The 11,246-nt window shown below is 43.6% G+C and overlaps 1 protein-coding gene across 2 annotated transcripts in view; it reads left to right on the top strand.

The window, feature by feature from the left end:
* Positions 1–10,358, top strand: part of LOC120065502 (dystroglycan-like) — an 86,006-nt gene extending 75,648 nt beyond the window's left edge. For both annotated transcript variants that reach the window (XM_039016556.1, XM_039016557.1), the window contains exon 3: positions 3,638–10,358. In XM_039016556.1, coding sequence (XP_038872484.1) covers positions 3,638–5,911 — 2,274 coding nt within the window. In that variant the 3' untranslated portion in view covers positions 5,912–10,358. The remainder of the gene's footprint in view (positions 1–3,637) is intronic.
* The last annotated feature ends 888 nt before the right edge of the window (positions 10,359–11,246 follow it).

Consider the following 11,246-nt stretch of genomic DNA (forward strand, 5'->3'; position numbering starts at 1 on the left):
GACAGAATACTATCACTCTACTGCTGTACTGCACTAGAATACAGTGATATAAATGTTTAAAAGATTCAAATGGGCTGGATTGGAGAGTGACTAGTCTCTCATAAACATCCGACTGCCTGACTGCCTGTCTGCCTGCCTAGCTACCACTCTAACGAAGTCCCTCTCTTCCTCTCCTCTCCTTCACTCACATTTTCCAGTGGAAAGAATCAGCTGTGCCAATAACTCGCCTCCCTCCCTCCCTCCCTCCCTCCCTCCCTCCCTCCCTCCCTCCCTCCCTCCCTCCCTATGTTTCAGCCTCTCTGTCCCACCCTTCCTCCCTCCCTCCCTGTTTCAGCCTCTCTGCCCCCCCTCCCCCCCCCTCCCTATGTTTCAGCCTCTTTGTCCCTCCCTTCCTCCCTCCCTCCCTTCCTGTTTTAGCCTCTCTGTCCCACCCTCCCTCCCTATGTTTCAGCCTCTCTGTCCCACCCTCCCTCCCTTCCTCCCTCCCTCCCTCCCTGTTTCAGCCTCTCTGTCCCTCCCTCCCTCTCTACATTTCAGTCCTTCACCAAATCATATCACAAAGACATGCCAAGTCAGTCAGTCCGTCCTTCTCTCTTTCATCTGAATGTTATCTGTTTGGCTGTCGACACGGCTGTGACCATGGGTGCCTTTTCCCTCCCTGGCGGCTACTGAATATCAAATCCGTTAGACCTAAATGATGGTGGTGTGGATTGATCGAGGGCTGAGGATATCATTAATGAAAACAGTTAAAGGATGTCTTAGATACTTAGATGTTGATTAGGCCCGATGCCTCGGGTGATTGGACAACCCTCATTCATCTAGTTCTCGTCCCTCCATCCCTCTTTTTCCTCCGTCACGTCGTAGATTCCTCTTCTCCCCATGCAGTGTTAGACATCAGAGAAGCTGATAGTCAGAGAAGCTGATAGTCAGAGACGCTGATAGTCACAGTGGGTTTCGAACGGTGGGTTTTGGGGCTATGAGCAGAAATCAGTACACTATTCATCAAACAGTTAGCGGAGGAGTCCCAAATGCTACCCTATTCCCTATAGTGGGTGGCTATGGGCCCTGGTCAGAGGTAGTGCACTATTATAGGGAATAGGGTGCCATTGGGGACACTATAGTTAGTGTCTTTGATGAGATTAACAACCCCCTGGTTTAATTAACTTCACTATTAAAGTGGGGAGAAAGGGGGCAGAGCAGCTGCCTCCTGCTGTGTATTCATCATCTCACACACACACACACACACTTCACAGACATCATCTCATCATCTCCTGGTGATATCAGCCAAAGGCTTTTGGATACATCACCACTTTACCCATCACCATAGTTGTCAAATGCAACGGTAGGAGGTGGAGGAGTGTTAATGGGGGAAGTGTGTGTGTGTGTGTGTGTGTGTGTGTGTGTGTGTGTGTGTGTGTGTGTGTGTGTGTGTGTGTGTGTGTGTGTGTGTGTGTGTGTGTGTGTGTGTGTGTGTGTGTGTGTGTGTGTGTGTGTGTGTGTGTGTGTGTGTGTCTGTGTGTGTGTGTGTGTGTCAGTGCGTATGTGTGTACAAGTGTACTTGCTTCCTTGTGTCTGTACCTATGTGAGTGTGTGCATGCCAGCGTGTGTGTGTTTGCATTCGCCTGTCCATTTGTGTGTGTCTAAAAGCAGGAGGCTGAGGGACTGAACGCTGTAAAAAGCCCAGCTGCTGTTTCCTGTCCCTGGTGATGGCTGTATACTGGTTAGACCATTAATGATCCATCTTGGGAACGCTGGGCTCTACATAATTTATCAACTATACGATTTATCATCCGCAAAATTAACTTGTTGGTTGGAGCTAGGAGGGTATCAGAGGAAGCGTTAGCTGTTTGTTTTTTTTATTTATTTGAATGCTTTGTCATTCCCCTGTGATATATTTCTCTGTCAGATTCCTGGAAGGAATATAATATCTCTAAATGCCTAATTGGTTATGCTAAGTTCTTGTGTTCGCTGTATTAGATAATGTGCATCCCAAGTCTTATTTGTGATGTTATACTGTAGCTTAGGTACCATCTAAAAACATGCCTAGAGGTTCCATGCACAAATGGCTAAATTCAATATAGTCTTATTTGAATTGATCGTGTCTAAAACAATATGTGTCTTGTATATTTTATCCCACAAATTGATAGACGATAGTCTGTCCCCTGAGTTTAATGCCTCTGAAACATACTTCTAGAAAATAGTCAGTCCCCTGAGTTTGATAACTGAAACATTCTTCTAGACAATAGTCAGTCCCCTGAGTTTAATGCCTCTGAAACATACTTCTAGAAAATAGTCAGTCCCCTGAGTTTGATAACTGAAACATTCTTCTAGACAATAGTCAGTCCCCTGAGTTTGATGCCTCTGGAACATGCTTCTAGACAATAGTCAGTCCCCTGAGTTTGATGCCTCTGAAACATGCTTCTAGAAAATAGTCTGTCCCCTGAGTTTGATAACTGAAACATTCTTCTAGACAATAGTCAGTCCCCTGAGTTTGATAACTGAAACATTCTTCTAGACAATAGTCAGTCCCCTGAGTTTGATAACTGAAACATTCTTCTAGACAATAGTCAGTCCCCTGGGTTTGATGCCTCTGGAACATTCTTCTAGACAATAGTCAGTCCCCTGAGTTTGATGCCTCTGAAACATGCTTCTAGACAATAGTCTGTCCCCTGAGTTTGATAACTGAAACATGCTTCTAGAAAATAGTCTGCCCCCTGAGTTTGATGCCTCTGAAACATGCTTCTAGAAAATAGTCTGTCCCCTGAGTTTGATGCCTCTGAAACATGCTTCTAGAAAATAGTCTGCCCCCTGAGTTTGATGCCTCTGAAACATGCTTCTAGAAAATAGTCTGTCCCCTGAGTTTGATAACTGAAACATTCTTCTAGACAATAGTCAGTCCCCTGAGTTTGATGCCTCTGGAACATGCTTCTAGACAATAGTCAGTCCCCTGAGTTTGATGCCTCTGAAACATGCTTCTAGACAATAGTCAGTCCCCTGAGTTTGATGCCTCTGAAACATGCTTCTAGACAATAGTCTGTCCCCTGAGTTTAATGCCTCTGAAACATGCTCCTCTTTGTTCCCTTCTTTCTTACCAATCAATGTTCATGGGACTTAAACCAGTAGTAGAACTAGGTTACGATAGTAGATGTCGTAACCACACTGGTTATATGGAAGATATTTTATGTACAGTTTTTTATTGAATCGTGTTCTCTCTCTCACCTTTAAAAGTGTCAAGAAACCTAGATCTGCACTAATCGGAAAGTTGAAGTTGTGTGAAGTAACAGCGTTGTACATTTTTAATGATTGCCTCAACATTTATAGATTTTGTTTTGCACAATAGCTGTTTTAAAAAAGATGTTAGTGCAATCCAATTTTTATCCAAATGTTATTTATGAACCAAAAAGATCAAAACAAGCCATGATTCAATCTCTTATGTTCTTCTTCTGTATCATAATGAATTGTAAACAAGTTGTATCATCAAAGACGTAGTCATGCTGTGGGTAGAACAGAAATGGTAAATGTAGTGGCCGTAAAATTATTATTTTGCTTGTTGTTGTTGTTTTCTTGTATTTTATCTTAAATTATTCATCAAAACAAGAGAGACTTATCAACTCTGTTTATCTTTGTTTTTTTCCAGATAACTGAGTCAGGCAAGGAGACGCTTCCAGTATGGCTGCACTGGGACTGGAAGAGCAACATCCTACAGGGTCTACCACTGGAGGAGGACAAGGGTGTCCACTACATCGCCGTCTCCACATCCAACGGCAGCCAGGACATCTTCTCCATCGAGGTGCACCCAGAGGAACACGCCGACCCGATCCAGCTAGCCATTCAGTCAGCATCCAACAATGAGGTCAAGCCGTTTGTCTGCGGCACAGAGGAACCGGTGACGGTGCTCACGGTGATTCTGGACGCCGACCTCACCAAGATGAGCTCCAGGCAGAGGGTGGAGCTGCTGAGTAAGATGAAGAAGTTCTCTGGCGTGGCGCTCCAGCACATGAAGATACTTCCCGTGGTCAACAACAGATTGTTCGACATGACCGCCTTCATGGCCGGACCGGGAAATGCCAAAAAGGTGGTGGAGAACGGAGCCCTGTTATCCTGGAAGCTGGGTTGTTCCCTAGACCAGAGCAATGTCCCCAACATCAGCAGCGTCCAGGCACCGGCGAAAGAAGGCACTATGTCTGCTCAGCTGGGATACCCTGTGGTCGGTTGGCACATCGCCAACAAGAAGCCTCATATCCCCAAACGGGTGAGGCGCCAGCTCAACAATACCCCTACCCCTGTTCTTGTTGTGCTTCCCCCAACGTCTGTTGTCGAGCCCCCTATTCGCATTGTACCCACCCTGTCGTCACCTGCCATTGCTGCCCCCACAGACAGCTCTGCTCCACCCATGAGAGGACCTGTGCCCTTGCCCATGAAGCCCACGATCCGTGTCAGAGACTCATATGCCCACACTCCCACTCAGGGTGCACCCCTGCCAACCAGAGTGATGGAGTCCACTAGTACCATCTCCATTCAACCCACCATGACCAGGCATACTGTTGTGGAAGCCACACCGACACTCCCTCCACCCACCACAGTTGCCACCAGAAAGCCAACCAAGAAACCAAAGAGACCGAAGACCACTCCGATGCCAAGGGAGCCCAAGACCACCACAGTCAAACCAGTCAGGCGCACCACCCCTTCGTCCATCGTGCCTGACCCAAGAAATGAGAAACCAGATCTCCGCAACCCCATCGATCAGGTCAATGCCTTTGTGGGCACATACTTTGAAGTGAAGATCCCATCCGATACATTCTTTGACAAGGAGGACGGTACAACAGACAAACTAAGGTTGACCTTGAGGATGAACCACAATGAAGTTGTTGGGGATGACTCCTGGATACAGTTTAATAGCACAAGCCAGCTGCTGTACGGTCTTCCAGACTCACATCACGTTGGGAAGCACGAGTACTTCATGCAGGCCACCGATAAGGGTGGTCTGAACGCGATCGACGCCTTCGAGGTCCGTGTGAACCGCTGGGCATCCAACGATAAGTCCCCGGTCCTGTTCCAGGCCCGCTTACACGGAGAACCTCGCCTGGTGACCAATGACATCCACAAGAAGATTCTGCTCATCAAGAAGCTGGCGTACTCGTTCGGTGACCGCAACAGCAGCACGGTCACCCTGAGGAACATCACCAAGGGATCCATCGTGGTGGAGTGGACCAACAACAGCCTCCAGCAGAACCCCTGTCCCAAGGAGCAGATTCAGACCATGTCCAGGAGGATTTCTGACGCCCAGGGAAGGCCCTCCCAGACCTTCATCTCCGCCATGGAACCGGACTTCATACCCATCAGCATCAAGGTCAAAGGAACGGGTGCCTGCCGGAACTACATGTTTGTCCCGCCTGGTGAAATCACTATCCCTATCCCCCCGGCTGTCACACCGGCGCTGGGCACCGGACGCCAGAGCACAGACGACGTCTACCTCCACACGGTGATTCCGGCCGTGGTGGTGGCGGCCATCTTGCTGATCGCTGGCATCATCGCCATGATCTGCTACCGTAAGAAGCGCAAGGGCAAGCTGACCATCGAGGACCAGGCTACCTTCATCAAGAAGGGGGTGCCCATAATCTTCGCAGACGAGCTTGACGACTCCAAGCCGCCTCCGTCCTCCTCCATGCCCCTCATCCTGCAGGAGGAGAAACCCCCTCTTCCCCCACCGGAGTACCCCAACATGGCCAGTCCAGAGACCACCCCCCTGAACCAGGACCTTCTGGGTGAGTACACGGCTCTGAGGGACGAGGACCCCAACGCGCCCCCCTACCAGCCCCCGCCCCCCTTCACCGCACCCATGGAAGGTAAAGGATCTCGTCCAAAGAACATGACCCCTTACAGATCCCCACCACCTTACGTGCCACCCTAAGGGTTTAGCAGGCTCCTCCAGAGAAGGAGGAGGGAAGCAGGGGGACTTGTAACGGTCTCAATCCAGTGTCTGTTTGGAAATAAGGGGTGGGAGGAGGAGGACAAAGTGGGAACAAACTTTGGATTTTGGGTTGGGAGGGTTTTGGGGTGATCTGATTGAGTCTGAGTTGAAGTTGTTGGAAAGATGGGAGGGAGAACTAGATGTTAGCCGCAGCGACAGTAGCCACAAAAAGGACACTATTCAGTCTGTCGTCTCATTGGCTACAGCTGAATGGCTAGTTTGGGAAGACACACCCCTCTGGTCCCAGCGCTTTTGTTTTCTCAGTTTGAAACTAAATGGGCGTTTGTTTTAATTTAGTTATTTGGTTCAGTTTAGTTTAGTTTTGGGGGGGGGGGGGTGACTTCAAACGAAATCAAACGACTTGCTTAACAGCACTCTTTATGTTATTTTATCTTGAATAATACAAGAAGATAATAAACAAACACACTACAGGCAAAAAGGTTTTTAATAGAGAGAGAGAGTTCTATGAATAAAAACAGAAACAACATAATCATGTGGATCTGCACCAGCCCTGCAGCCAGCCCTGCAGCCAGACAGACAGACAACACAGTGGCTTGTCGGGCGGTGGGTCAGTGTTTCGAGTCAATAAGGTTTGCCTTTTAACACTAATTGTATATTTGTATCCTTATTCACACAATGTCTAGTCAAGATGATCATAACAAAGTTAGCCTAAAAAATCATTAGAAATGTTTAATAAACGTTCTGTTTGTTTTATTAGTTTTGTTTTTAAATCCACTGTATATCTGGATGGTTCTGATTGACAGACAGACAGACAGACAGACAGACAGACAGGATCTCTCCCTCGATCAGAAAGGAACGGTAAAAAAAATAGGTAGACCCAGCCCAGTCAGGACTAAACAAGCAAACATTACCGTTAGCTAATGTTAGCACGTAGGGCAACCATGACAACTGTGATTCTACATCAGCCTGGCCCAGTTATTATCAGATGTATAGTTTTGACTTGAAGCTCAAGGATTTTTACCTTGCCTGGGTTTCCCGAAGCCACCCAAAATCATTCAAGAGGGAAATACAATACAATGTCCCTCTTTGTTATTATTATTTAAAATGGCTCCCTTATCCGAATATGATCATAACATTGACAATTTGAATGCCATGTTGCCTTTATGGTGATGCGATGTGTCTTCTGTATATAGCTATCGATCGGCCTGTTGAAATAATATTAAGTGTATTTATACTTCAAAAATGTTTGTGTAAATCAGATATGGAAAAAGCCTCCTGCAGTTTATTTTAGACAAGGAGTAATTATTTTTTTATGTAGTGATGATGATGCTCTTGTTCTCACAGTTTATGCGGGAAACAGTTCATTGCTGTTGAGAGTGATTTAGAACGTCCTGAAAGGGATACAATCTTTATTCACAACTCAAAGGTCATTGTAAGACGAGGAGAGGAGAGGAGAGGAGAGGAGAGGAGAGGAGAGGAGAGGAGAGGAGAGGAGAGGAGAGGAGAGGAGAGGAGAGGAGAGGAGAGGAGAGGAGAGGAGAGATCTGAAGAACAAGATCACCAGAAAACACTGAACAAAATGGTGGATAAAATCTCTATCTAATTTTTTTACAAAGTTTTTGATACAGCCTCAAATTGTTAAAAAAAAATAGAGAAATAAATAAATAGTGTATTGCAATTGGTTCAATCTTAGCGTAGATAATTGATTCTTCAATATGTACCTTTTCTCATGGGTCACCTATTTCAAGTGATTTTTTTGTTGTTGACATATTATCAAATGTATTATCATGTTTTTCCCCATTGAGTTTTGACTTTGAAAGTGACCCTTTGCAATAATGTAAGGTGCTGTGGAGGTGAGTGGTCAATGCAGGTTAGATGAGTGTACTACCAAAATGAGTGGTGATGAGAAAACCCACATAATGATGATGATGTACCCACATAATGATGATGTACACGCATAATGATGATGATGATGAACCCACATAATGATGATGTGCACGCATAATGATGATGATGATGAACCCACATAATGATGATGATGATGTACACACATAATGATGATGATGTACCCATATAATGATGATGATGTACCCGCATAATAATGATGATATACCCGCATAATGATGATGATGTACACGCATAATGATAATGATGTTCCCCCCAAAATAATGATGATGATCCCCACATAATGATGATGATGTACCCACATGTAGTTTGTTTTTTTGCAAGATACAAGTGTTGCTTTTTGTACTGTGCATTTATCATGAAAGCCAGTCTCCGTCTATCTACAGTATGTCCAGACAATTCGTCCTTCTTCACACGTTTGAAATTCTAATCCTCTATACAATTATCGGAAGGGATCATGATGTGTTACACTGGCACACTGCTGCTGCCATACCTTATAATATATAGCTTTATTTTTAGTGATGAGCTTCGGTTATAATCGGTTTTCTAAATGCTTTCACTTACCCCTTGATGAGTCTACATGTCATTGTCAACAGAGGTTTGAGTAAAATGTGTATCCATCATAGAGTTAGTTAGAGGACTCATCTTTGTATCTGTCCAATTATGGCGTCTATGATAGCACAATTTTCATGCAAAAATGGGTTATATCCATGATGAGTTCTCTAACCATCTCTACGGGGTCCATCTATCAGGTCTGACTGTCTGCCCTTTGAGATTCTGACTCCGGTCACTATAGCTGGATAATAGTCGACTAAACTGGTATTATTAATCTGACTAGATAAACATTTGATCTGGAACCATGTTGTAAATCTCCTTTCCATCACACTCAGCACCATGAAATACAGATACAGTATCTTATTGGTTAATATGTAAATAACTTGCTGACACCTCCTCTGCGTCTCCACACATCATCTAGTCACTTCTGCCGTGTTTGATTTTAGAGGGAAACTGGTAGGTGTAAACAGCCCACTGTATTTCCCAATTAGAGTTGGTAGTTACTAAAAGACAGAAAGGCATAGTTTCTGATGACAGTTACAGAGACGGATGCATATTTTTGATTGAGATTCATAGATATGTAGACACCACAAGGACATTTTCTTTCAGGCCTTTGTTTGTTTATATATATATATATTAAAAAAATGTGGCGTAGTCCTTCAGTATTATGGTCACTAGACTAGCAAAGAATCAGGTTTAGTTATACTGAGTCAAATCTTAAATGACACAATTAAGCGTAAATCTCCATTTGATTCCACAATTAAGAGGATATGATGTCCTGATTTATGTGAAAGCTTAACGGAGAAAAAAACCAAAGATGTAAAAATGTGAAATAGCAGTCATTCACTACAACTTGTTCAAATGCCTTGTTGACAGAATATCTTTCAGCTGTCGGTTACATTTCAGTACTGCAGTTACATTTCAGATGTTAGCAACAGCATCGCAAAGGATATGGATTCAACACAAACACATTGTTATTTTAATTTAGAACCCGATAGCTGTCCTGAGGGATACGTTTTGTTTAAGCCGAGGGAGGAGTACACTCCAACCAAATAGGTTCGATACGATTACAGATAGCTGCCTTTCGGTTTAGGTACGGTTCTTGGACCATAGAAGGGAATGATCATATCATAAATGGCATCTGTATTATACCATTGTTTTGTTGTTCTTTCATCGGCTTCCATTTTGGATTCTACTTTCGTCAGCTTCCATTTCTGTCAATTTGAAATTGAAGGATTGGCGTGTCAAATCAAATCAGCCTTAAATGCATTTCTTATTCATACGCAGCAAGCAGCACTGACTGAAAGCTTCCTATGCTCTGAGGGGCAGATTGTACTATATTTTGTTGTTCGCTAAAGAGAATATGTAGTCTTGATTTAGTTTTTACATTCATGAGTAAATGAGTCCTTACAACTGGAATGATAATAGTAATAGTATTGATGATGATTATAATAATGACAATAATAATATGTTTATCATAATGGTTTCAGGGGGACATTCTCTACTGTGTTTGTCCTTCATTTTTATGTCATTTTGTCAATTAAATACTTTTCCCACCACCTTCCTAATACCAATAGGGATGTCTCTGGTTCGCAAACAAAATGATTGCCAAACTACAGCGCAGTGAAAAGTTATGTGCTTGACTTAAACAAGTTGACAAATATCAGACACACATTCAATTAACATGCTACAAAACAAGAGGGAAGGAGAGAAAATGGAGTGATAAGTAATAAATAAATACACAGAGGTGAAATGCAAAGAGTCAGAAAACCTGACTATTGTCCTTGACCACAGGGAACCTACAACCTAGAGAAGAGGGTCGTACGTACGTAAAGAATGCATGGTAAAAAAAATAATAATAATAATTTTGTATTATTCTGTGTTTTAATAGCATTGTATTGTTTATGACACTAGACACTGTATGTTGAAATGTTGTATTAAAAAAAGAAAAAAAAAATGTTTCCAACCAACTTATTACTGTGACTTCTTTCATCTCCTGTTGGTTGTTTGTTCTTCTACCGTTCTTAATGTTTCATCCTTGACAGACACTCTTCTTTGAACAGCCGTTCGGTACAAGGCTCACGACACACATGTATCTGAACTGCATGCGTTTGATACTCGGGGAACTATCAGTCCCGCCTTTAATAACCAATACCCATATTGAACCCAAGACACTAGACGCAGCAGTATTTCCAGACATCCCTCTAAGCTACCTTTTTTATAGATGACATATTAGGAATTAGAAGGATTTATATCCTCTGGCTGTGACATTGCAGAGAGGGTTGTGTGGGCAAGGTGACGGTGTCTTTCAACCGAAAAGACGAGGAATATGTATAAAGATAAAAGCTGAGTGCTATGCCGTCTCAGGCTGACAGTAAACCTTGACATTGATTTTGACTGTTTGACAGCATTGTCTAGCAGCATAGAATAATGTTTATTTTTTAACAATGTTTTTTGTTCTGTTCTTGAGTAGTACCCTATCAACACTATTCTATACCCTTGGAGTGGTCCCCTATCAACACTATTCTATACCCTTGGAGTGGTCCCCTATCAACACTATTCTATACCCTTGGAGTGGTCCCTTATCAACACTATTCTATACCCTTCTAGTGTTAAACTAACAAGGAAGACGTTATTACATTCCATAGTACATGGACTCTATATTCAATGTGTCTTTCCGTGATTCCTTGCATCCCATCTCCTCGCCTCCATATTGGTTGAGGAAGTCCAAGGTCCCTCCCTTCTGAACTTCTCCAATGCGTTTTGAGAGGGAAACAGGGAGAAAGAGATGTGTGGAATCTGAGAAAGATGAATATACTGTAGAAATAGCCAGGGATCCTATAAACTCTGTTAC

This window comes from Salvelinus namaycush, chromosome 20 (genome assembly GCF_016432855.1).
Source record: "Salvelinus namaycush isolate Seneca chromosome 20, SaNama_1.0, whole genome shotgun sequence".
In the NCBI taxonomy this organism is placed as follows: domain Eukaryota; kingdom Metazoa; phylum Chordata; class Actinopteri; order Salmoniformes; family Salmonidae; genus Salvelinus; species Salvelinus namaycush.